General features: G+C 42.2%; 4 protein-coding genes across 11 annotated transcripts in view; 1 reads left to right on the forward strand and 3 right to left on the reverse strand.

Annotated features, from left to right (window-relative positions):
* Positions 1–1,424: 1,424 nt before the first annotated feature.
* Positions 1,425–7,969, reverse strand: ttll2 (tubulin tyrosine ligase-like family, member 2). Its single transcript, XM_036147320.1, has 6 exons — positions 7,920–7,969; positions 6,073–6,301; positions 4,160–5,076; positions 4,077–4,125; positions 3,772–4,025; positions 1,425–2,087 (listed from the first exon to the last, which is right to left on the reverse strand). The coding sequence occupies exons 2-6, from the start codon at positions 6,286–6,288 to the stop codon at positions 1,760–1,762; spliced, it is 1,764 nt and encodes a 587-aa protein (XP_036003213.1). The 5' UTR covers positions 6,289–6,301; positions 7,920–7,969; the 3' UTR covers positions 1,425–1,759.
* A 2,213-nt stretch (positions 7,970–10,182) lies between these two features.
* On the reverse strand, positions 10,183–14,394 carry LOC105940089 (high choriolytic enzyme 1-like). 4 transcript variants are annotated; one of them, XM_036147317.1, is made up of 10 exons: positions 14,252–14,362; positions 14,139–14,177; positions 13,967–14,041; positions 13,819–13,869; positions 13,700–13,740; positions 13,457–13,526; positions 13,263–13,377; positions 12,668–12,840; positions 10,501–10,582; positions 10,184–10,410 (listed from the first exon to the last, which is right to left on the reverse strand). In XM_036147317.1, the coding sequence occupies exons 1-10, from the start codon at positions 14,304–14,306 to the stop codon at positions 10,290–10,292; spliced, it is 822 nt and encodes a 273-aa protein (XP_036003210.1). In that variant the 5' UTR covers positions 14,307–14,362; the 3' UTR covers positions 10,184–10,289. The 4 variants fall into 4 exon arrangements, with proteins under 4 accessions (XP_036003212.1, XP_036003210.1, XP_036003211.1 ...); XM_036147316.1 differs by having other exon boundaries at positions 10,185–10,410; positions 14,139–14,180; positions 14,252–14,394; XM_036147319.1 differs by lacking the exon at positions 13,967–14,041 and having other exon boundaries at positions 10,183–10,410; positions 14,252–14,363.
* Positions 14,395–18,483: 4,089 nt separating this feature from the next.
* On the reverse strand, positions 18,484–21,058 carry LOC105940090 (histidine-rich glycoprotein). Of its 5 annotated transcripts, none has more exons than XM_036147524.1 (8): positions 20,947–21,058; positions 20,641–20,718; positions 20,020–20,604; positions 19,393–19,638; positions 19,206–19,249; positions 18,936–19,004; positions 18,745–18,859; positions 18,484–18,608 (listed from the first exon to the last, which is right to left on the reverse strand). In XM_036147524.1, exons 1-7 carry the CDS (start codon positions 20,999–21,001, stop codon positions 18,821–18,823), a joined length of 1,116 nt encoding a protein of 371 aa, XP_036003417.1. In that variant the 5' UTR covers positions 21,002–21,058; the 3' UTR covers positions 18,484–18,608; positions 18,745–18,820. The 5 variants fall into 5 exon arrangements, with proteins under 5 accessions (XP_036003417.1, XP_036003418.1, XP_036003416.1 ...); XM_036147525.1 differs by having other exon boundaries at positions 19,393–19,425; positions 19,525–19,638; positions 20,020–20,718; XM_036147523.1 differs by having other exon boundaries at positions 19,393–19,425; positions 19,459–19,638; positions 20,020–20,718.
* Positions 21,059–24,203: 3,145 nt separating this feature from the next.
* Positions 24,204–25,501, forward strand: part of igf2r (insulin-like growth factor 2 receptor) — a 73,676-nt gene continuing 72,378 nt past the window's right edge. The window contains exon 1 of the mRNA XM_036147188.1: positions 24,204–24,361. Within this exon, the coding sequence (XP_036003081.1) occupies positions 24,204–24,361 (158 nt within the window). The remainder of the gene's footprint in view (positions 24,362–25,501) is intronic.

The following is a 25,501-nucleotide window of genomic DNA, read 5'->3' on the forward strand; positions in this document are numbered from 1 at the left end:
GTTCTTAAAATTAGTGTATTTGTCCTTGATTTGAGCAGGTAAATAAGATTATCTGCCAATGGAATGAGTATCTTTGCCCCTAAAATAAGAAAATTAGACATCCTGCACTTGAAATAAGATGGAGATAAGTTGTTCCTATTTTAAGTGGACAAATCTTATTCCATTGGCAGATTATCTTATTTACCTGCTCAAATCAAGGACAAATGCACTCATTTAAAGAAAATGTGACTTATTTTTAGTTCTGTTTTTGCAGTACATGGGTTAGTACTTGATTGCATAACCAATATTTTTATGATTGTTACGATAAAACAAGGGTGGTCTAGTGTTTTTTTTTTTTTTTTTTTTCATGACTGTACATGTAGCCTCTCAGGCAGTAGAGCAAGAGACGTGTCTGTAGTTTGAAGCCAGCCAGAAGATGATCAGGGAGCTCTGACCTGAGGAAAAAGAACCAACTGCTCCCTAGCGGCCGCTTGGTGTACTGCACCCTGGCGGGCAGCCATCATTGTGCTGATAATCTCTTTTTCAAACAGAGAGACAAAGAGGTGATGATTAATAGACGTGATGCCTAACACAACAAGCTAAGTCTTGTCCTTTTCAGTTTGCGCCGGTTTTCTTCACCCCCAATGTGTCAGAGTGACAGGAAAACATCAGGAACATCTGTGTGACAGGTGAGGTGTGTAATCCCAGGAACAGCCTTCCCTCAATCTCTCCTTCATTCATTCCTCCGGTCCGTCTTATATCACTGCTATATGAAGAAATGCGTTCATAAATGTGTTTCTGTTCCTAATGACCCTTTCAACTGATTGTGTTTCATAACTAAACTATTTAATCTTTCAATCTTCAAAGAGAAGGAAACTTTTTAAAAGGACACTCACCAATTGGATGCTAACGAGCGGTTATCAAAGCGCTCTAATTGCTCTGTGGTCTTTCTTTTTACAGATGGACACAGATCTCGGTGTAAATGTTCTTTATTTCCTGCTCTAACTTTATTAATTGGTGGTAATACAGAGACTTGCTGCCCTCAGTCGATCCCCTAGTTTAAGCTCTGATCCTGGCAAATTCTGGAGAGCGCCGGTAAAATTTGATTATAACTTTAGGGCGGTTTTAAAGTGTCCGCGTGTTTAGACAACAAATACATTTTAATGTTGTGGATACTTTATTGCCCTAAAATACCATTAAGTTCAGGAAATAGATTCCTTTAACTGAATTACCGGTAATGGGTTCTTCATGCGGCTCATGTTACAGTCGATGGTGTCATTGTTGAGGGTTTGTGTTTGTTTCTGTGGCAGATAATTTCCTCCTTTCCCCTCTGTGTGTGAGCTAAGAGGCCTTTTAAAAACGCTGCTAATAATTGATGAAGAAAAAAACCAAAGAACTGATGACCTCATACGCTTCATGGTTCCAGCTCATAAATCACAGCATTCTTTTGGTTCTCATATGACGTTTATCTAGATGGAAAACAAGACACAGCAGCACAGCACAAGCAATTTCACTGAGACTACAAAAGTTAGCAAAGGGCTAAAACGACCGGGCAAAGATGACTGTTCTTCCTCCAAGATTGGCATTTACTCATCTTCACGGCAGGTGTGGCACTTTTCATTGCAACATTTCGATTCACAAGAATTAAGAGTTGTTTTGAAATGATGCACGGCTTATGCAAATCAGACACATTACGGGTCAATGATTCTGCCCTGCTTTCAGCTGAGGGTGCGTGTTTATGTTGAAATACTCTTGGATCATCTTGGATCGTTATTTTTTTTTACGTGTCTGCATGTCTGTAAGCGTTTTTGAACCGTCGACTGAGCGGCAGAGGATCTTCTGGCCCCCACAGCAGTGAATCAAAGCGGTCGTCTTCGTCCGCCTCGTCCTCTCTCGCCTCCTTCGTCTCGTCCCGTCGGCCTGAAGCCACCTGACCCGTCAGCTTCTGAAGCTCCTGTAAGATGACCAGAACATCCAGTGTGTCCCGGGAAGCCTTCAGGGTCGCCGGGTTAAATGGGAAAGTCCGTATGAAGCCTCCGACTCTGGTTGGAGGAATATGTTGCCCAGTCAGAACTACAGGTCCCTGAACATGGACCCTCTGACTCCCTCTGTGAATTAACATGTAACATGAAACAGTAAGTTTTTGAAAAATTAACAATTTCTTGAAATTTGGCCAAACCCACATTTTTTTTTAACTTACAATATATTTAAAACAGCATAAAAATTACTCCACTTAAGATACTAGACTCAATCTGTATACTCTTATAGAGTCAGGACTCTTTAGCCAAAGCAGACGTGCGTCAGCGTTCGGCACGATAAGTGCTGTCTGAATAGTCAGTAAGAAAGGAGGTAGGAAAAGGAGCCTGTATGCTTCCTATCGTGGCTAGTCTGGCCCTGGAACCCCACAACGTCCCTTTCTGGTGCTAAGAACCCTTAAGGTATCCCATAATCCTTTGCGTGACATGACGTATCATCACAGCCCCCTCATGGAAAACAACGACAATATCCGGAGAGAGGAGCACGCACTTTATAGTTCATTTTTGAAAGGCTGTAGGCCGGATTTGACTAGAATCATCCAATGTGTGTTTCCGTCACGCTAAAGGCTGTCCGAATTTGGCAAAGCCGTCCGGAGCTCCTTTCCTCCCCATGATAGAGTTCTTAGATAGCCCCCATAGATAGATAGACCTCATGAAAGGTCACGAAACAGGAGCTAGGAGCTATAATTAAGGGTATTCAGATGGAGCCATAGTTTTCCTTCCTTCTTTCCTTAATTTCCTCCTTTTTTTCCATATTTCTTCCTTTCACCTTTCATCATTTAATCTTTCCTTCCTTCCTTCCTTCCTTCCTTCCTTCCTTCCTTCCTTCCTTCCTTCCTTCCTTCCTTCCTTCCTTCCTTCCTTCCTTCCTTCCTTCCTTCCTTCCTTCCTTCCTTCCTTCCTTCCTTCCTTCCTTCCTTCCTTCCTTCCTTCCTTCCTATATTTGCTCCTTTTTCCTTTCATCATTTGTTCTTTTTTATTCCTTTCCTTCCTTTCCTTCCTTTGTTCCCTTTTTTCTTCCTTCCTTCTTTTCCTTCCTCATTCCTTTCTTTAATTTCCTTCCTTAATTTCCTTTCCTAATTGATTTTCTTCTTTCCTTTCTTTATTCCATTCTTTTTTCTATATTTGTTCCTTTTCCCTTCATCATTTCTTCTTCTTCCTTCCTTCCTTCCTTCCTTCCTTCCTTCCTTCCTTCCTTCCTTCCTTCCTTCCTTCCTTCCTTCCTTCCTTCCTTCCTTCCTTCCTTCCTTCCTTCCTTCCTTTTTCCTATATTGGTTCCTTTTTCCCTTCATCATTTGTTCTTTTTTCTTCCTTACTTATTTCCTTCTTTTTTAAATTTCTTCCTTTGTTCCCTTTTTAATTCTAATTTTTTTACTTTGTTACAGCTTTCCTTCTTTCCCGCTTTCACTCCTCTCCTTTCTTCCTTAGTTCCTTATTTTTTTCATTTTCTTATTTCTAATCACTCAACTAAAACTACTGAGTATTCTAATATTCTATAATAGTCATATTTAACATGATATCAGTCCAAGGAGCCGTAAAGACAGCATAAGAACCAATTTGAGGAGTTTTCTCATGGGTCAGTGATTCTAAGGTCGCTTCAAAAACAGAGCACCAATAACATTTGAGTATTACTGGGATGAACATGAGGGCAAAAGTCCAAAGAAAATTTGCAAAGACATTTTGGAAGCCGTAAGGAATGAAGGCCACTTCAGCAAATTACAAGAACGTCTGGCTTCTTGGTAAGAAGAGTCAGTACCTGTGGATGTTTGGGAACCTCGAGGAATCTGTAGATCGTCTGAATGTTGACCTTCTGCTCCTGGTGTCGGGTACCGAGGCTGCGACCTCGTTTTCTCCTGACAGCTCAGTTTCAGCTACTGTTTCAGTGTTGTCTCGGTTTGTGACCTCAGTAACCCGAGGGCCATATTTCATCTGGTGCGATGAAAGAGCCGGACCTCCTTTCGCCGCAGCCATGTTTGTCTTTGAGTATGAGCCGAGTATCCAGTTTAAGGCCTGACCGGTGCGGGTTTCACCTGCTGCGGTGTTAGCTGCTCTGTACCTGGCCCCGACAGGTGGAAGGTGTCTTTGGTACGCAGCGAGAGAGTCCCGCTGGCTAAACTCTGTTTGACTTATCTTTCCATGTCGACTATGGCCAGGATTTTTTATTTTTCCTCTGAAGGTTGTGTTCTTTCGTCTTGGGGAGCAAAGGAACGGGCACTGAGAGGTTGACATTGACATTTCTTTGTGTCTGATAAGCTCTGTCCCTTAATCTGTCGGCTGATGTGTAATTCATCAAGTCAACCAGATCGCTGATCAGCCCCTTCTTCACTACGACGTCCGTTTGGCACTCCAGAGTCAGCGAGGGACTGTGGTTGACCTCCAGGAGCCAGGGTTTAAACTCGCTGTCAACGAGGACGTCAAAGCCGAAGAGCTGCACACAGTTTGGACAGGACGGTACGGACGGAGCGATAGCGAGGAGGGTCAGCGTCACCATGTTGCTGATCCTCTGCCACAGGAAGAGCTCGTTGATGCCTTGACCCTGAAGGAAATGCCTGAACTTGCTGATGGTCCACTTGCACCCTGGACCCACCTGTCCTTTCGGGGTTTTATAGAAGGGACCGCCCTTATTGATGCTGGTGTTGGTGAGGTGAGCGTACACGTTGGACAGGGATGAGAGGTTGTATTTCTCAGTGGCGAAACGCACCAGCACCTCCTGATGGATGTAAACAGTCAGTGGGTGGAAGCTTTTCACACACACGTAAATCCTCAGGTCGAACTTGTAGCCTGATATCAGCAAAGGGCTGCTGACGTACCGCTGTACGATCACAGGGCAGTCGTAAACCAAGTCTTTCAGGTCACGGAAGAGGAAAATCCCTCGACCTCTGGAGAGGTCCACAGGCTTACAAATCCAGCAGGCGGTGCGATCTCTGGCAGGAAGCAGTCTGTTGTACTCGGCCAGGAATCGAGTATACTCGTTGGGAAGGATGAAGGTGGTCGGACTGAAGTCATAGAGAGCCGAACCGAATGTTGCCCTCATTCTCCTCAGGTTGCGCACCAATAAGTCCTTTCATAGGAAGTCAAGAGAAAAGAATTAAATTTTTTTTTTTTATAATTTTTGTTCACAAACTTTATGCATTTAGTTTCGATTTAACATTTTTATACAGACTAACAACAGTTAGTATTGTTAATAAATCATATAATCACTGTGGCCTAGAGGTGCAAATACATAAATGCACTGTAAACTCCCCAAACACAAAAATAAGGCTAATGCACAAAACGGAAAAAATGCAGCAAAAAAGAAACGCTGCAATCGCAGAAATTAGAGACACGCAAAGTCTAAACATGCACAAAACATATGCAAAGAAAAAAATGCTGAAAAAAACATTCACGTGTTTATCAGCTCACATTTGGACTATTGTAACGCCTTATATACTGGACTTAACCAAACCTCTATAACTTTACAACTTGTGCAGACTGCTGCTGCTCGGCTTCTCACCAACAACCACATCACTCATGTTCTTTATTAAGATAAGATAAGATAGTCTTTATTAATCTCCCATTGGAGATTGTTCTCTCCGTTGGCCTTCGGTTTGGCTCAGAATTCAAAATCCTGTTGTTTGGCTATTTGTTCTGTTTGGCCTTTCATACATGAGAGTTATGAGTCCTTTTCAAATTTTAACTGAATTACAGTTATATGTACAGCTGATTTATTTATTTATTATTACCATTTCTATTTCTGTTTTTAATTCTCTACAGCCCTTTGATCAATCTGTGGTTGTTGTAAAGCGCTTTAGAAATAAAATTTGATTGATTGAACATCATTTTCCTGTTTTTCTGAGCTATGAACTCACTAATTGAACTTCATACAGTCTGATATTACGTTAAAGAAGCCCCTTTGACTTAAATATTCTGTAGCACAGTAGTGGCAGCAGCTCGTAAAGACTGCTGGTCCTGTTGGCTTTTCTATTATCTACTACGCCTACTAGTGAATATTTGGCGTGTAAGCTATACAAAGAACAGCAATTGATCATCTAAGCTCCAATATATCTCAAAACATCACCTTTCGGCAGATCCCAGCGGTTTTGGGATGGTGATTGAGGCGCTGCCATGGCAGCAGGCTGTGATATTCTGGGAATGCAGACGCCCGCCAGTAGAGGTTCCAGTCTTCCTCCTCGCGCTTCCTGCCATCGTATTCTTTCCATCCCCGTTCCAGGAGCACTTCCCTCACCAGCTGTGGACCTCTGTCCTGCAGCCTGAACACCAGCGATGCAGCCATGCAGCTTCAGTAACTGCAGCAAAACAGGAAAGAGACGCTTAATCTGAGATTAATGCAGGATTGTTATATTAGGATATAAAATGCATTAAAGTCCATGTAACCAATGGCGCCACCAGGGAGTGGCCAGGGGTGGCCACGCCCCCCGTACCGTGTCCTGGCCACCCCACTAGCCAGTATAAATTGTAGTAGCATCAGTTTAGCATTTTATCCCATGATGCACAGCCAGCCGCTCTTCTCAAACTTCTATTGCACGTTTAATTTTGTCCGCCAGTATCTACTTTCTACGGAGCCCTAGAGGGGTCATCGCAAAATGTTTTGCATGTTGAGAGAATGTGCGCTCGTTTTACTAAATCGTGTGCACAAATTACTATATTGTGCTCTCGTTTTACTATAGTGTGAGCTCATTTTACTAAATTGAGCTCTCATTTTAAGCATAGTAAAACGAGGGCACAATTTAGTGAACATGGTTATAGAACATTGTGTGCACGATCTACTTAAACGTGGCCACCATATGTAAAACGTGCACTCAGTATTGTCTTGACACATGTAAACATGAGCACGTTATAGTATATTCGAGATCTCGATCTACCAAGACGCACCCACGAATAATTAAAACGTGTGCTCGTAAAAGTTTTATTAATTCGAGGACTCAATTAAAAGAAAACGTGCTCACGTTTTATTAATTTGAGTGCTTAATTAAAGGAAACGTGCTCACAAATTATCACGACCTGAAAAAAAATATCACTTAAAGTGAGCTCTCCCTGGCTCCGTAACTTTCCCCTAATAATTGTTTTGTTTTTCAATAAATGAATAAATGTACACCTTATTCCTAATATAATTACACAATGAAAAGGAATCAAACAATAAACCTAAATATGTTAGTAGGCGTTTACTTCAGTCTTTTAAGATAGTTTTCTACAGGCAGCTTAACTACAACAGTAGAATAAAATCCTGAAATTATGGCTTTTAGTTTCAGTGCCACCCCAAGAGTTAAAGTGGCTCCATATGAAACATTTCTGAAGGCGCTACTGCATGTAACACACAATTTATTTCAAAAAGTGTAAAGTAAAGCTGCTCCTTCCTTGGTCTGAGGTCAAGAATTTCAATGGAGGTCAAAGGAAGTTTTAACATCTGGTAGATGAGAAAAAAACAAGACGTTATTGTGATTAACATGTAATCTGGATACAATCATACACTCATAAAGCACAACACTGGTAAAAGTAAAAACCTCAGCGATGTTAAGTGACATTTAGCATTTACAAACACACGGTTAACATTTAACCCAGCATGGCTGCTCTCTCAGCTGCTTGTGTTGTAAATCTGAGACGCACGGCCAAACAAACCTGACACTTTGTTGACCCGTCAGCACTGAGGGAAGGATCAGACTGCATCATCCAAACTCTTTAAATTATCCATTAGCTGAAAATATTTACTGCATTTCAGACTGATGCTTACAAACACTAATAATCACCACAGACATCACTTATGCTAGATTTTAGATCTCTTATCCCAGATTTAGGCATAAGATATTCTCTTATTCTTGTATCAGTTACAGGAAAATAATAGATTAGGCCAAAACATCCAAAAGTTTTAGTTAATTTTCAAAACAAAAACATATCAGTTCATCTTACCCCAAAATTAGCTGCATAAGCTCACAGTAAAAGTCCTTCTCTCCTTTTGTCCTTTCTTTCAGAGCTCCTTAGAGAGGTGGTGACACGCTGCCGGCTCTTTGAGCTCCACCTACACACAAAATGAGGCATCAGCTGTCTGAATAATGTCAGAGTCTGATGGTCAAAGCGGCTGCGTTCAATATACCGACACATGTTGGAGTGCTTTAAGCAGGGGCGGTTCTAGACAGGGGCCTACGGGGGCCAGTGCCCCCGTAGAACTGGTCTTCGCTCCTGTTATGGCCCCTGCACTAAAGACATATTAAATGAATTTCTTACAATGATATATGCCGACAAAGATAGTGTAACTAATTGGCCACTTGGACCAATTGTATGTTTTATCTTTACAGTTTTACTCTAACAATAATTTAAAAATGAAGCTGTTTCACATTTAGCTCCAGCCGTATTGAGATAAGATCAGAGGGTCTACAACCTGAGCCACAAATGGCTCACTTAATATTTTAAACAATTAAATATTCACCTTTTTAGTTTTTTTCCCCCAATCTTTTGTTCTGTGCCCCCATGAAAAAACAGTGGCCCGAGCCTGGCCCCCTTGCTAAATTTGGCGTAGACCCGCCACTGGCTTTAAATGAAGGAAAGTTGGGAGGAAAATGCTCTAAAGGCAAAAGGTGCAGGGATACATGCACTGCAAAAGGGGAACTAAGAGTAAATAGTTGATTTACCCTTGATTTGAGTAGGTAAATAAGATATGCCAATGGAATGAGTATTTTTACCCCTAAAATAAGATTAGATCTACTGCACTTGAAATAAGATGGAGATGAGTTTTTCCTATTGTAAGTGCAGATTATTTAAACTTGCCTGCTCAAATCTAGGACAAATACACTCTTTTCCAGAATAAATGTCTTACATTTAGTTCCCTTTTTGCAGTGTGCAATGAAAACCATTTGCTCCCTCACAGATTTCTCTCTTTTTTTCATTGCCACAAATAAATTTTAATACCAGGCAAAAGGTATCCGGAACAAACAAAACAAACCCTTTTCATATGATAGATGTCATCTGTTGATTAAAAAACAGCTATCCATATCAGCCTGCATCCTGGACACTGCAAAAAGGAACTAAAAGTCAAATTTCCTTGAAACAAGTTTTTAGCAGGAGAACAAGATTATCTGCCAATGAAATAAGATTGCGGGACTTAAAATATGAACTCATCTCCATCATCTTATTTCAAGTGTAGTATATAAAATTCTTATTTTAAAGGTTAAAAATACTCCATTCCCTTGGAAAACCATCTTATTCATCTGCCCAAATCAAGGGCAATTACACTCATTTCAAGATAATGTTGCTTACATTAGTTCCGTTTTTGCAGTGGGTGAAAAGATGCAGCTCAGGGCATCCTGTAATAAGGTACTTTTCTCACTAAGAAAAAAAGAAATCTCTCATTTCCTTCCTCGGAGTCACTTTCAGCAACATCTGAATCGCTCTAAGGCTAAGACTCTAGGCAGGAATTTTTAGGCTAAGACAGAAGTTCTGAGAAACTTGGTGAATTCGGGTACAGGTCAAACTCATCCATGTTCAGTGGCTCTTAATGTGCCACTGAACCGCCTCATTCCATTCCCAGAGAAGCTTGAATCTCTTTGCAATCCTCTCAAAGCTGCAGTTATTGCCGTTGCACATTTCTCCCCCACCCCAGAGAAAAATTCCTCCCACTCATCTACAAATGCTTGGAAACGGCACCGTGAACAACCAGGCTCTTTGGGTCAACGACCGCCTTCCAGACAGCCGTCTGGTCTGCAGCCTTTATTTTGGCTGTTCATCGTCTGGACGCCATAATCACAAATTAAAGACTTGACAAATTCCACCCCATGTTTGATGAGTTTCATTTTCAGAAATTTAATTTTCCCTTTATATTCAAATTCTGTGAGCTGCACCTTTGCAATGCTTTGTGCATGTAGCCGTTTCTTCTGGAAAAGTGGAAGTATTGAAACTCAACTCCTCCCCTTTTAATCTTAATTCCCCCCAAAAGTTTTCCTGAAGACTCCAAAATGAGTCGTTTAGCTCCTATTAATTCTGAAGTGAATAAACCTGGCAGATTAGCAAAGATTGGTTTTAGTCATAAAGATCTCATTTCAAAACTACACCTGAAAAAGAACAGGAAGTGCATATAAACAAAGTTTCATTTATGCGGGAAGCTTTTTGTGAAATCCGGTGTGCATCAAGTCTACGGTCATCATCTCTTGTAGTAGACAAAAAGACTCAAGGTAGTTTTTAAAACATTTTATTTCACTCACACCTTAAACCCATGTGAAAAACCCGTCAGTTTAACAGCTGCATCCATGGATCTGGTGCTGAGACCCGTTTGCAGGTGGATCATGTTTAGCAGCGGTAGAGGGCCTTTAGTTTCCTTATGTCCAGAGCACTCAGATGTGTCCTCTGACCAACATCCTTGTTATCGTTGACCAGGATAGTCGGACTTCCATCCACACTGAAATAAGTCCTGTACACACAAGACAGCCACAGGGTGGAGAAACCCAAAGAAAAGACAAAGTTGATGCTTTACGCTCGTTAGCCAGGATGAATTACTTACGTCCCATAATGCATGATGGATTCAAAGTCATAAGGCAGGTTTAGGGTGTTTCCATATTTCACCTTGAAGTTTTCCTTCTTATCTTGGAGTGGAGAAAACAAAAAGAAATGGTTGGATCTTAGTGAACAGCTTGTTCCAAGCCTTTCAGATCATAATTGCTGCTCAGAACATCACTGGGCAAAACTTAGACCTTTTAAAGGGATTATTGTAAGGCAGGATGCCCAAATCTGGTCTTCTAGCTACTCTCGTGCAATTTTTAGACGCATCCCTTTTCAAACATACCCTGAATAAAGTTGCTCAATTCCATCAGCAGTTATTTAGATCTAACCTGACTCCGCCAGGTAGATTTGCTCCGCATATCCATCTGGAAACCTTCCGTTGAAGTAATTTTGGGAAGGGGCGAAAATACTGGTTAGCTGATTGGCCTGTGTTGGTGATAGACGGGCCAAATAAACCAATCAGATCAACGAAGCATATGACGTACTTGTCAAAACACAAGCCAAGCTACTCTTGCTGCTGCAGGTAAAGGCTCGTTAGCTCAGCAAAGAAATACTCTGTAATGCCGATAAAACTTGCTTGATAGCCACGCTAACGCTAGTTTCATCGGCTGAAGCCGCCATGTTCTTTAGACTGAACTGTCGATCTTCTCGTTGCGTCACACCTCAACCCGCCTCAAAGCCAACGCTGATTGGACGTTCGTTTGGTGAACGGCTCCAAATTTTCCTCAACGGAGAGTAGCCAGACTGATCTGCGAGTGAAACCTTGAAAGCTCGCGAGATCAGGATGGTCTCACGAGGCTAATTTAGCTCTGCAGAGGCCTGGTTTAAAATAAAAATGAAAAAGCCATTCAATCAATCCAGATCAGACATTTTGCAGAAGGGCTGCATTTAAAAAGTTGCAGGATTTTAGCTTTCAAGGACTGAACATCCTGCTCCAGTAGTTTTTACAAATGCACTCAAAAGGTCTTTCAAGACGTTCTGGACTCAGCTGCCTTTGCTTAATTTAGTTCTTTACCAAGTGTGTGAAAGTGTTACGATTTAGACCATTTAACCTTTTAATCAACCATTACAAAGAAAAAAAGATTGAGTATACTGGCCAGTCAGTCAATCAGCTTTATTTCTAAAGCGCATTTTAAAAAAACTGCATGGGTGACCAAAGTGCTGTGCATTAAAACAAGCAAAGGTTAAAAAACAAACGCCATCAAAAGCTAAAAACCAGGTTCACAGGAGGAGTATTTTTAAATGCCATACACGACAAGATCACAGCGTATTAAAAGCAAGGAAATAAAAGTTTGTTTTTAAAAACAGAAAAAGAGGAAGCCTGTCTGATTCTCAGTGGTACATTATTCCACAACTTAGAAGCAGCAACAGCAAATGCTCCGTCACCTCTGAGCTTCAGCCTAGTTTTAGGGACTAAGGGGTGGGGGGGGGGGGGGGCTAAAGCAGAAACAGCTCACATACATATAGTGGAGCGAGGTTGTTCAAACATAAAAACAAATAAAATCTTACATTTTATTCTGTAATAAATCTAAATTAAGTAATGCCAGACTGAGCCTGACCCTTTCCAGTGCCTCACAGTAAAGCGGCAGCTCGGCGTGATCTTAGACCATTATTACATAAAACGATCTACAGCTACTTTAAGAGCCTCATATCAGAACATTTACTCACGCTTATGTGAACCCCAACATTCATACTGTATTCCCAGCGACATTCCAAGCTTTTCCCTCTTATAAAATTATTTCCCCCCCCCACTGGATCTTGGACCATTCTACATTGTTTCACCTGGAGATGCTAATACCCGTTAGCGTGTTGTACTTCCTGTTATTAGAAATATACTCGAACGGCTTAATTCACTAACAAATTAAGCAAAAGCAAAGCATTAAGAAACTAACTACTAATACGCCAGCAGGACGTGATAATCCTTCATAAAAACCTTGTGTGCAACCAGAGTGAGCTGCTGACGTATAAATAAAAAAAAAATAAAATAAAATAAAAATAAGTCAAATAACAGTGTATGCACCTTTAAGTTGTTAAAAGAAACTGATTAGAAATTGTTTTAAAGTCTGTGTTACTCAATGCAGGAGTTTCTGCAAGTGCTAGTTTGTCATGTCAGCACAGTAATTAAAAATGAAAGCAGTTTACAACCGTTTCAGCCTCAGGACATTTACCTGGAATGACGCTCGGCCAGTTGATGGTGATGAATTGGTCTCTGTCACCACGCGTGTGCTCATGGTACAACCCCAACGCGTGGATGAGCTCATGCACCAGGTTACCTACGGCGCAGGATGGTCCAAAGTAGACAGTCTGGCTTCCTCCACTCACGCCAACAAAGGATGCACAGCTGGAATTAAAAATAAATAAAACAAACAGATCTGTCTGTCCTACAGGGGGAGCCAGGGAGGCAGTTTTACAGCCAAAGTTCTCTCATTGAAATCTAACATGCAGGTTTCAATTTAATTCAATTTTATTTATATAGCGCTAATTTATGAAACATGTCATCTCGAGGCACTTTACAAAGTTAAATTTCAAGCATATTATACAGATTGGTAAAAAAAAAAATTTCCTATATAAGGGAACCAGTTGATTGCTTCAAAGTCCCGACAAGCAGCATTCACTCCTGGAGAACCATAGAGCCACAGGGAGAGTCGTCTGCATTGTACATGGCTTTGCAGCAATCCCTCATACTGAGCAAGCATGAAGCGACAGTGGGAAGAAAAACGTTATTGAGATGATGGTTTAGAGCCATGACCATAATAATCTTACCCTTCTCCATCTCTAATATGGAGATAGTTCAGCTCATTTGTGCGCGCTACAAAGCGAATACACGTGGATGCCGATATCATCCTGAAGGCCGCCAGGATTTCAGCCCGTCGATGATCTTTAAAAAAGAAACATTCTTAAAATAAATGTCGAAGTTTAATTAATTAGTTGGTCATGCCGGAGCGACAGGAACCCACCCAGTTCAGGGTTGATTTCATAAGGGACGATCGCATTGGACCACAGCGTGTTGGCAGCATTCCTGTCCTCCTGCAGAGTTTAAAGAGGAAATGTTAAGTGGTATTCTAACTTGGTCAAATGTTTAAAGACAAACTAAAAAAAATAAAAAGGTTTTAGGTGTGCCCTGGGATCAGATGTGCCCACCCGTTTCAGCTGAACTGATTCTGAAGCGTCATCCCAGTGACAAGATGTTTTAAACTTACCGTCATCATTATGTCTCCCTCCTCAACAGGCATATTCCTCACTGGGACCAAAATGGAGAGGAGTCACTTTGCTAAAATTTAAATCAATCGTTGCAAACGCAAAGTCTGGAGACCTTTACCTTCAATGGTCTCTGCGCTCTTGTTTTGGGAGGAGATGTTATTTGAAGCAGCTGCAACATAAAATTATTAAGCCTTAGCTAAAAGAACAAAAAGTCTCTTTAAGTAGGTAACCTTAAATATACTGGGTGTTAATATCCTTAAACTCACAGTAAAAATCGTTTTTTGTTGTCCAGTTTGTGGCTGAGTGAGTCGCGTTGACAGCTGACACAACTGTGGTGTTGCCTGGAGAAATAAGATCATTGTTTGTCAAACTTTGATAAGCACAGCAAAGTGGAAAAGAATAAAAATAAAAGTGCACATAAACAGAAAAAGGACAAACCTGAGGGGGCATCCTCTACTTTTCCCGGATTTTTAGGAGCTGCTGTAATAGGATAAAACATTTTAATTTTCAGCATTTATTAGCAAACAGAGCTGAAATTGAATAATATCTACCTCTGGACACACAGCAGAGCCCAAGCAGCACCATCAAACAGGGAAACAGAATCATTTTGCTTCGGATGAGAGCAATCTCTGCACCCACTGCTGCTCTTCTGATTTATCTGGAAAACGCAGCGCCTGCCAACAGCTGGGCTCACTAACACTGATTGTCTCATTCCTACAGCCGGACGTCAGGTGGCGCTGTGACACCTTCCAGAACACAAATGGATACAGTTTATTTCAACAACAGCAAGATCTATCATAATGTTGTACTTTTAACATATCTGAGTCCTAAAATATGGGTTTGCCTACAAGTTATACCCCAAAACTAGATTTTTCATTTCATAGTTTGAACAACTTTTTCTTTTCTTTTTTTCTTACATTTTACTTATAAAAATGGCACCGACAACTACGTCAGAAAACATACCACTGGTTTAAAAAAAAAACAATAACAACGCTGGTTTACAAAAAAAAAAATAACAACAGTTAATGCATAAAATGGCGAATAACGTGTGTAAATACATTATTATGAAATTAAGCTGTTATTACCTGGAAATCGGACTTTTTTATGTTAAATCAGGAGTGTGAACGTCAGTTTTGCTGCATCGCCGTGACAAAATTTATGTTTTTGACTTTTTTTATATACTGTACGAATACGAGGATGCAAACATAATTTCTCTGGCTTGAGTCAGAGAATTATCAACTGCTGCATGTAAAACACAAGTTATCCAGGCTGTTTGCTGATCTGCAGTTAGATCCTACAGTAACCGGACTGAAATGAGTCCCTCCAAGGACACATGAAGACATTCACAAAGTCAGCCTTCTGTCACCTGAAGCACATTTCCAGGATTAAAGGACTGATGTCCCAATGTTATATTGAAATAACTTTACTGGCAAGTTGATTAGACACTTGAAATTAAAAGAACATGACCATTAAGAGACATCTTGAAAAAAAAAAAGTGCCTTTTCCAATTGTCTCTGCATCTTCACTTTCCAGTTCCGACTCTGGCTTGAAACTAAATGGCTGGATTCTTCCAGAAGGATTGTATATGTAAAATACCAGTTTATGACTCTTCATCTGAAAACAACCTGGTCTGGCCTCGGTTTTTTTTGTGTGTGTTGTTACTAAACGACCACTAGATGGCAGAAGAGAGAAGAAAATGGCTTCACAAAGGTGTCCAAATTGGTTTAGGACTCACATAGATGGTTGTATTTTTCAAATTTTATACAAAGCATTACATTTCATATTTCAAGTTTTAGTTTTTTCAATTAAAATTTCTTTTTTCAAATTTACAAAACGTTTGGCCTCCTTACTGGTACCAGTAGATTTACTGATCACCCTGGAGCTGATCAGTTTTGGGATGGTGATTGAGATGTTGTCATGAAAACAGGCTGTGATATTCTGAGCGGCAAAAGGCCCCCAGCAGCAGAGGTTTGTCTTTTCTCCTTTAATAATCTTATCATTCATTCATATTCATTCAGTCTAAAGCGGCCAATGAGTCGCTTTAGACTCCGCACACTGTCTATTTCCCATGCATTGTTTACATTCTTACATTGTCTTTCATTTCAACTGTTTACGTAAATCGCTGCTGCATCTTTATCCTGAAAATTTGTGCAATCTACTGTAATTTTTATAGTGATTGCTAGAGTGATTTTTCAAGCTGTATGCAAATGAAATTTCGTTCTGTACGCACTTTGTGCATACAAAATGACACTAAAGCTATCTACCTATATTGCTGAATCACAAACGCTGATCCTAACTTAGGGAAGGTCCGCAGAGATTAGGTGCGAAAAAAGGGAGTATTGAAAAGCTGAATGCAGGTGTCATGATGTCTGATTTGACTCAGATAATAAGCACATCCCTTCTGTCAGGTGTTTTCCCCCAGTCCCTAAAAACAGCTGTTATCAAACCACTTCTGCAGAACTACAGGCCCATCTCAAACTTTATTTGTGAAAAAGCTGTGTTTCAACAATAAAACACTTTAACAATGACCAGCAACTTTTCATTTCACATTTTCCACAAAACAAAAGGGCCTTTCAAATTAAGTAAAGAAATGCCATCTTAAAAAAATTAAGATGGCATTTCTTAAATTTAATTATGACAAGGTGTGTGGCAGTTACTTTAGTTGCTGTAAACAGTAATACGCTCATGTGTAATGCTGTGGATGTATTGGAAGACCTTGCAAATGGGAGAATTAGGAGGTATCAAATTTTTCCTGGCCAATGAGCCGCTTTAGACTCCGAGCATTGCATTCAGCTATAACCTACAGGGGACAATGGCTACATTAAAAAAATGCTTAAAAACAGCTTCTTTCCCAAAAGCTGTGAGGGCCATCGCCTCCTGAGGATAAATAAACCACCAGCCCTAACACCATGGTCTGTTGTGTTAACAAACATGCAGCTGGTTCCACATGTTCTTGATCCAAAAGGAATTGCACTTTACCAACTCCCTGGACACTAAACCAGTTTGGTCTTTCTTACACCCCTGTTCTCTTATTACCATCTGGAGTTTGGGGCCCACAGGAGGAGTGGGTTGCATGGTCGTACTTGGGGCTGAGAGATGGACGTTAGGTCCTGGGGGTCAGGTGGGGCTGTCATTTCTGGTCTCCCCCAGATTACGGAGGGCAGGGTGTGGGGGAGGCAGGGTTTTGGTTGCCTGGCCTGTTCGGTTCATGTTGGCTCCATCTCTGACTGGATGGACCAGTTGGTCGTCTGGGCTGGTGGGTTAGTGCCAGAGTATGGACCGGGTTGGGTAGTACCCTCCAGCTGATCCAAGATACTGCAGCAAGAGTTCTGATCAAAAGATATGTCTCCTTTAATCAAGAATTTTAAAAATTTCTCACGTATAACGCTCCATACATCTGATTACCCCATATGACCCAAGAAGAGCTCTTTAGTCTGCTGGTGGTTGCTAGAGTCTCTAAAAGTAGAATGGGAAGATCCTTTAGTTATCAGGCTCCTCTCCTGTGGAACTCCCAGTTTTGGTCTGTAAGGCAGAAACCGTCTACTTTTAAAGACCAAGCTTAAAACTTAAATTTTTTGGACTAAGCTTAGAGTGGCTTTGGTTACCCTGAGCCATCTTTGTAGTTATGCTGCTATAGGCTTAGGCTGTTGGAGGACATCAAGATCTTTTTCTATGACAGAGTTTTCCCCCCTTCCTGGATCAACCCCAGTTGGTTGACCTTTTTTTTTGCCTTCCTGGATCAACCCCAGTTGTTTGAGGCTGCTGACGACGAGTAGCATTCCATGAGCTTGGATTGTTACTTGTCAAGACTAGATGCAATCTGCTGGGTGTCCCCTAGATGAGAAACTTTGACCAATCTGATTTGATTGAATTTGAATAAAATAAAATTGAAGCTCACACCATTCATGGTTCATTAAGGCTTTTACCCTTTGTAGAGATGGCTCTCAACCATTGCCCGCTCAAATGATTTACTGAAAAGTGGTCTAGTCTGAAGACCTTTATTAAGTTTCACATGCAACACAGCCACACTTTCCCCTCCAAAAAAAGTCATATCCAGTTTTTAGTTGTTTGCAGCTGGAGCATTGGGAGGTTTAGCAGCGATAGAGGGCTTTAAGTTTCTTGATGTCCAGACTGCTCAGATGGGTCCTCTGTCCAATGTCCCTGGGGGTATTGGTCACAATAGTTGGACTTCCATCAACACTGAAGTAAGCCCTGTACACACAAACCAAGGGGAAACTTTAAGGCAAAGCAGAAAAGGTACCACACATTTCATATCAGTTAACCAGAAGGAGTTACTTACGGTCCATAGTGCATGATGGATTCATAGTCATAGGGCTGGTTTAGTTTGTTCCCAGGTTTTACCTTGAAGTTTCCCTTCATGTCTAAAAAAATAAATAAAAATAACTCCAAGCATTTTGATTAAGGTGCACAAACAAATTTAACTCTAGATTTGACCAAGTCTTGTGGATCTAGCATTTCCTTCATTACAACACCAGCAAGGCAATTCCTAGAGAACCATTTGTACAGATAAACAGGGGGAGGGGGGCACTTACACTGGGTACATAGAAGTCATAGTCTAAATGTAAACACTGTAGATATGCTTCTTTGAACCATAAAAGCAGCAATTAAACCTTTAGCATTACTTTTCCTTCAGAATGAGGTTTGGTCAATCTCATTGATCGTGTTCAGGCAAGTGCTGCTAGAATACAACTTAAGTCAGTGGAGCGCCATTTACCTGGAATAACACTGGGCCAGTTGATCGTGATGTATTGGTCTCTGTCGTCACGCGTGTGCTCATGATACAACCCCAAGGCGTGGATGAGCTCATGCACCAGGTTCCCCACGGAGCAGGACTGTGCAAAGTAGAGCGACTGGCCTCCCCCACTCACACCGACAGAGGACGCACAGCTGGAGTCAAGACAGCAAGGACATTTTAGACCTGAAAATCCAGCGGCATCTTTATCTGAATTTAAACTGCAGTTATTGAATGTCCTACAACGCAAGTACTGATTAATAGGGCCATTTTATCCACCAGACACCTCACCCGTTGCCATCTCTAATTTTGATGTAGTTCAGCTCATTTGTGTGAGCAACAAAGCGAATACAAGTAGGTGCTGAGATCATCCTGAAGGCTTCCTGGATTTCAGCCACTCGATGAGCTGTTAGAACAAAAAAAAAAAAACAACTTTTGAAGTTAAGGTTGATTTTATATGCAGTTTAGCTTAAGCAACCTACCAACATCTGGATTGATTTCGTAAGGGACAATCGCATTTGACCACACCACGTTAACGCATTCCGGTCTTCCTAAAAGTTTTCAGGAAAGGAGACATTAAGGAATTGCTCCAATTTAAAGCATTTTTTTTTATGTTAAACCTGCAAGTGTCTGATTTGTAAAGATCAGCAGCACAAGACATGTAGTCTTTAATGGGGGGGGGGGGGGGTACTTCTGCTTCACCTGAACAGGTCTGAAGTGTCAACCCAGTGGTCACAAAGAGTTCAACTCACCCTCGCGATGATGTCTCCTTCCTCAATCAGGTTCTCCTCCATGTCTAAATCACAAGGAGGAGATAGAGGTCAATTTGTTCACCTTAATGACAAAACTTCCCGCTATAAACTGTTCTATGGTGCAAGAACAGAACCATGGACATGAAGTCTATTAATAAAATCTGAACACAAGGCCTGAAGATTTTACCTTCCAGAGTCTCTGCACTTATATTGGCGCTCATGTTGTGGTGGTCCCAGGCCTCCGCCCCGCTCACATTGTGGTGGTGGTCCCAGGCCGCCCCGCTCACATTTTGGTGGTGGTCCCAGGCCACCTCGCTCACATTGTGGTGGTGGTCCCAGGCCTCCGCCCCGCTCACATTGTGGTGGTGGTCCCAGGCCACCGCGCTCACGTTGTGGTGGTCCCAGGCCTCCGCCCCGCTAACATTGTGGTGGTGGTCCCAGGCCGCCCCGCTCACATTTTGGTGGTGGTCCGAGGCCTCCGCCCCGCTCACATTGTGGTGGTGGTCCGAGGCCTCCGCCCCGCTCACATTGTGGTGGTGGTCCCAGGCCGCCGCCCCGCTCACATTGTGGTGGTGGTCCCAGGCCGCCGCCCCGCTCACATTGTGGTGGTCCCAGGCCACCGCGCTCACGTTGTGGTGGTGGTCCCAGGCCGCCCCGCTCACATTGTTGTGGTGGTCCGAGGCCTCCGCCCCGCTCACATTGTGGTGGTGGTCCGAGGCCTCCGCCCCGCTCACATTGTGGTGGTGGTCCGAGGCCTCCGCCCCGCTCACATTGTGGTGGTCCCAGGCCACCGCGCTCACGTTGTGGTGGTGGTCCCAGGCCTCCGCCCCGCTAACATTGTGGTGGTGGTCCCAGGCCACCGCGCTCACATTGTGGTGGTGGTCCCAGGCCACCGCGCTCACATTGTGGTGGTGGTCCCAGGCCACCGCGCTCACATTGTGGTGGTGGTCCCAGGCCACCGCGCTCACATTGTGGTGGTGGTCCCAGGCCACCGCGCTCACGTTGTGGTGGTGGTCCCAGGCCTCCGCCCCGCTAACATTGTGGTGGTGGTCCCAGGCCTCCGCCCCGCTCACGTTGTGGTGGTGGTCCCAGGCCACCACGCTCACGTTGTGGTGGTGGTCCCAGGCCGCCCCGCTCACGTTGTGGTGGTGGTCCCAGGCCTCCGCCCCGCTCACGTTGTGGTGGTGGTCCCAGGCCTCCGCCCCGCTCACGTTGTGGTGGTGGTCCCAGGCCTCCGCCCCGCTCACGTTGTGGTGGTGGTCCCAGGCCACCGCCCCGCTCACGTTGTGGTGGTGGTCCCAGGCCTCCGCCCCGCTAACATTGTGGTGGTGGTCCCAGGCCACCTCGCTCACATTGTGGTGGTGGTCCCAGGCCTCCGCCCCGCTCACATTGTGGTGGTGGTCCCAGGCCACCGCGCTCACGTTGTGGTGGTGGTCCCAGGCCGCCCCGCTCACATTGTGGTGGTGGTCCCAGGCCACCGCGCTCTCGTTGTGCGGAGGGAGTATAGCTGAAGCTGCGACAGAAAGTTGCACATGTGAAGTCAAGTCTTCCAAAATTACACACCAAGAGAGAGTGCAAAAACTACATTTAAAAAAATATATATATAGTTAAAACTCTAAAGCTACAATCTAATGAGGCAGCATGAAGCACATTTCCATAAAAGGAACAATGGCAGCATTGTCTAAAAATATATATTTGTTTAAGGACTTATTAAAATAATAAAGCTTTAACGTATATACACCTGTTGACCAGCAGCCAAGGCCAAGCAGCACTATCACCCAAGGAACCAGCTTCATTTTGTGACAGAAACGGTAACCTGTGCTCCCACTGCTTCTGCTGCTCTGACTTAAATATGAAAACCTAGTTTGTCTAAATCAACTCATCTGCGATCAGCTCAGCTGGGATCACTTCCCCTGATTATCATTCCTAAACCAAACGTCAGGGGCGCTGTGTTATTTCTACTTTGAGGGAAAGTGATGGGTAGTATTCACAAGATGTGCAGTGATCTTCTAAATCTTTTTTTTTTCCTTATCTGATTCAGCATATTTCACCACATATATTTGGGTTTTTACGCACAAGAACTGCTTTGTGTCCTACATTGTTTATTTGTTTCATTTCGCACTTTGAAAAGGAAAACACATCTTATAGTTCAGATGAAATGCTTTAGTGACTCTTTAAGGGATGTTTACACTAATCATTATAAGATATACCAATTTAAAAACACAACATGAGACAATAATAGGATTGTCATTTTGTCCGTTTTATGTTTTTCTCCCTAAGTACAAGATGACCGCTAGGTGGCGGCAGATGACTCAAAAAGTTCTCGACATCCCAGACTGTTTATTCATCAGAAGTCCAGCAGTTATGATTATAATTCCTCCAAAATCAACAAACTCTGGTAAAATGTGACTTCCTGCCATCGTGAGTGTGTTTTAAAGGTTCAAAATTATATAAAGCAATGTTTTCCATTCTTCAATCCATATCGATTCTAGTCTCAGTCATGCTGCGTTCAGAAACTACAGGCAATGGCAAATACAAACCACGAGATTAATTCTTCTTCTTCTTGTGGAGTTTTATGGCGGTTGGCAACAAACTTTAAGTAGCATTACCGCTACTTACTGGTATGGAGTGTGGTTCTTAATTGTCTAAACACGTGATTAATTGACTAAACTTGAGCTTTTTATACATTTCTGTTAATTACATTTTAACGTCAAGCAACTTCAAAGTTAGCTTCTGATTTCTAACATGTTTCCTACCGAGAAGCCCGAACAGTTTAGAATATATTCGGTTTCCAGAAGTCCTTCTTCTGCAGTGGATTCATTTGGTTTATCTCTTGGTTGCTGTCCAAGTTAGCAATAGTACACTTGAAACAATGTTGTTGTTTTTTTTTTATCTTCAACCACAAGCCCTTTTTAAACTGTGTTTTTTCACTCTAAAAATGATATGAGATATCAAGGACAATGTTATGATAAAGGAAGCATTCTGAACATTTTCACATTATTTAACAAAATAAGTCTATATACAGCCACAGTAAGTAGAAAGTACTTTCTCATTTACAGAGTTTTACTTCTAAGAAAAAGATTGTCAATAACTATGTACACTCATGCTGTTACACTAGAAAACAACAAATGGTTGAATCAAAGTGCTGCTCACCAAAAGAATAAAGTAGTAAAAACTTACATAGCAATATGCTTTTTAATCAATACATTTCAAGAACTGGTCATGAGTGAAAATCTCTTGCAGGACTTTCAGCAGCTTGCTAACCTTGCCTACGACTGCAGCCGGATAGACTTCATTCAATGGGAGCGGGCCCAGATTGATAATGTACAGAATTCAGAGTGCTACACATTATCAATCTGGCTTCCTAGCCAGGTTAGCAGTTTGCAGCTCTGGACAACATATTTGTGTGTTAAACCAATCCAAAGGTGGGAAATATCAGTATTGAACTCAGAGAAGCAACTGCTCTCTTATCTCAGAGGTATTGTAGGTCCATTCATAAACAATTTTAAGTTCTTTGTTTGAAGGTAATAAATATAATTTACAAAGGGAAACCGACAATGATCAATCTTTGTGGGAAATGTATGTATTTTCTTTTTTGTTTATGTTAGTTATTGCTTTTTTTCTTCTTTATTTATTTTATGAAAATCATGTTCTTAAATTATTCACCGTCGTCTCAAATTTCTCATGTCACTGAAACCCGCCACTTTAACAGTGGTGTGTTGGTTGGACACTTTTTTGAAACTCTTAGGGAAGGCATCTTCCGTGGCTGGTTTTCCACACAAAAAAATAACATAAAAAGGAAGAGGAAGACACCCTGTCCACTTTTAAGAATAGGCTTAAAACTTTCCTTTTTGATAAATCTTATGGTTAGAGTGTCTTATGTTACCCTGAGCTCTCTCTATAGTTATGCTGCGATAGGCTTAGGCTGCTGGAGGACCTCAGGGCCTATTTTTCTCGCTCTGCTGAGTTCTCCTACTGTTCTCCAATTTTCATTGTTATTTCAACTTTTAACTTTTTGTTCTCTCTGTCTTTTTTTTTTCTTCATAGAAGGTACACCTGGTCTGGCGTTCTGTTAGGTGTGACATCATCCAGGGAAGACAGATCACCCGCTACTACCATCTAACTCCTGGGTCAATGTGAGCTTCTGTGCTTTCTATGTCTCTGCTCTGTCTTCTCTAACCCCCAGTGGGTCGAGGCAGATGAGCGTTCACACTGAGCCTGGTTCTGGTTCTGCTGGAGGTCCTCCTCCCTGTTAAAGGGGAGTTTTCCTCTCCACTGTCGCTTCATGCATGCTCAGTATGAGGGATTGCTGCAAAGCCATCAACAATGCAGACGGCTGTCCCCTGTGGCTCTACGCTCTTTCAGGAGGAGTGAATGCTGCTTGGAGAGACTTCAATCAATCAATCAATCAAAATTTATTTATATAGCCCTTTACAACAACCAGCAGGTGTCCGAAGTGCTTAACAAAATGAGTAAAACCACAACATTCAATAGAAAGAGAGAACATAGAAAACAATAAAAATTAAAAGCCAGCCGGAACAGATATGTCTTGACTTTGGATCTAAAAAGACTCGATGCAATCTGCTGGGTTTCCTTAGAGAGGAAACTTTTTGACCAATCTGTCTGGAGTATTTGATTGAATTAGACTTTGTAAAGTGCCTTGAGATGACGTGTATCATGAATTGGCGCTATATAAATAAAATAGAATTGAATTGAAAGAAAATTGTATAAAAAAGAAAGAAAACAAGCTCCTACGTGACACTTCAAGATTGAAATTTCGCATCTATACTGTGAAAAACATGTTAACGTGTTCTTAAAATCACACCTGCGTTTTCCCACCGACCGTGAACGCCTCTACAGTCAGCACTCTGACAGTCATGTGACGTCCTGTCATGTGATTCGGCCACTTCCTACTGCTTCTGCCCAGAGCCGAGACTCTTCTGTTGTGTCATGTCGTCTTAATTCGGCTCCGCAGGCGGCATCCAGCTCGGCGAAGACATGTTATCCCGGGACAAAGCGACTCCGCGCCGGCCTCCGCGGCCGCTGCTGTGGTGGTGCGTCGGTTTGGGCTGCCTGCTGCTCCGGTGCGGAGCGGAAAGCGACCGCAGCAGCAGCAGCAGCAGCAGCAGCAGCCCGTGGTACCAGGACCTCTGCAGGTAACAAACAGACATCCTCACAGACTCCGACAGCCGCTGAAACGCATCAAACCGCGTTATTTAGCTAGTTAAACACCCAGGCTGTACGTATAAACCGGGTTATCGGCGTGTCGGTGGAGGCTGGGTCGCTTTTTTTCTCCAGACCCGGTTCACCTGCTAGCATCCCCGCAAGCTTTGTCGTGTGTCTCCGGCTTAAAACCAGCCCACCTCCTCGTCACAGAACCAACTTTTTGTTTTGTTTTGTTGTGTTTTTCTTTTTTTTTTTTGGTTTCGTCGGTACCGCTCGCCGCCCGTTAAAATGGGCCCCGGCGGTTGAGACGGAGGCGTTGCTGTGTGATAAAAGCGCCTTTAGCCGGCTGACACCCAGGCCAAGTGGACGGGCCGCGGGGACACGAGTGAAAGCTGATTAAACCCACTTTCTGCGCGTGTTTCAAAGTGGTGTTGATCAGTAGTTCCTTCTTTTTTTATTTATTTCATTTTATTTACTTATTTCATTTCTGAAATAAACACAAGGCTCGTTAAATACCAAGTTTCGCCTGTTTTTAATAGACTTCAGATAAAAAAACAAATACCCCATCCATCCCATCCTCTTATCTGAGATCGGGTCTCCAGCTCATTGTGAGGTTCCCAGGCCTGACAGGATAAATAGTCCCTCCAATGAGTTCTGGGTCTTCCCTTAGTTCAGAGGTCAGCGACCTTTACAACCCAAAGAACCATTTTTGCCCTCGGTCCAGCTAAACAAATTTTGTTTATAGCCACAAAAGTTACACATCTCTGTAAAAACAAGAGCTTGTTTTTATAGTATACTCTAGGACATTTGTTTACATTTTTTGTTAAATTAAAGATCAACAGTTTTTTATTATTTGAACCAACAGTATTTTTGTATTTAGGTTTAATGCATTTTCTTCAATTGGACGTTTGATTATTATAGCAAATGGCGTCAGTGATGAAAAAAGGAAGTCGTTATGAAACCTATTGACAAAAATATTTTAGCTATAGTAAAACATTCTACACACCCTTAGACTTAGACAACTTTATTTGTCATTCTGCATGCACAGAGTGCGCACAGAACGAAATTTCGTTTGCATACAGCTTGGAAAATCACGGTAAATTGCAGTATATTACAGTAAATTTCAGTGT

This window comes from Fundulus heteroclitus, chromosome 15 (assembly GCF_011125445.2).
Source record: "Fundulus heteroclitus isolate FHET01 chromosome 15, MU-UCD_Fhet_4.1, whole genome shotgun sequence".
Lineage (NCBI taxonomy): Eukaryota > Metazoa > Chordata > Actinopteri > Cyprinodontiformes > Fundulidae > Fundulus > Fundulus heteroclitus.

Coding starts and splice junctions, on each gene's coding strand:
- LOC105940090 (XM_036147520.1), bottom strand. CDS start 21,001: ATGAAGCTGGTTCCTTGGGTGATAGTGCTGCTTGGCCTTGGCTGCTGG. Junction 19,250..19,392: donor AAGTGCAGAGACTCTGGAAG/GTAAAATCTTCA, acceptor CTTGTGATTTAG/ACATGGAGGAGAACCTGATT. Junction 19,005..19,205: donor AAGGAGACATCATCGCGAGG/GTGAGTTGAACT, acceptor GAAAACTTTTAG/GAAGACCGGAATGCGTTAAC.
- ttll2 (XM_036147320.1), bottom strand. CDS start 6,288: ATGGCTGCATCGCTGGTGTTCAGGCTGCAGGACAGAGGTCCACAGCTG. Junction 4,026..4,076: donor GACACCTTCCACCTGTCGGG/GCCAGGTACAGA, acceptor CGCACCGGTCAG/GCCTTAAACTGGATACTCGG. Junction 2,088..3,771: donor AGGTTCCCAAACATCCACAG/GTACTGACTCTT, acceptor GTTAATTCACAG/AGGGAGTCAGAGGGTCCATG.
- LOC105940089 (XM_036147316.1), bottom strand. CDS start 14,306: ATGATTCTGTTTCCCTGTTTGATGGTGCTGCTTGGGCTCTGCTGTGTG. Junction 14,181..14,251: donor GCTCTGCTGTGTGTCCAGAG/GTAGATATTATT, acceptor ATCCTATTACAG/CAGCTCCTAAAAATCCGGGA. Junction 10,583..12,667: donor CTGGCCGAGCGTCATTCCAG/GTAAATGTCCTG, acceptor CTCCACTCCAAG/ATAAGAAGGAAAACTTCAAG.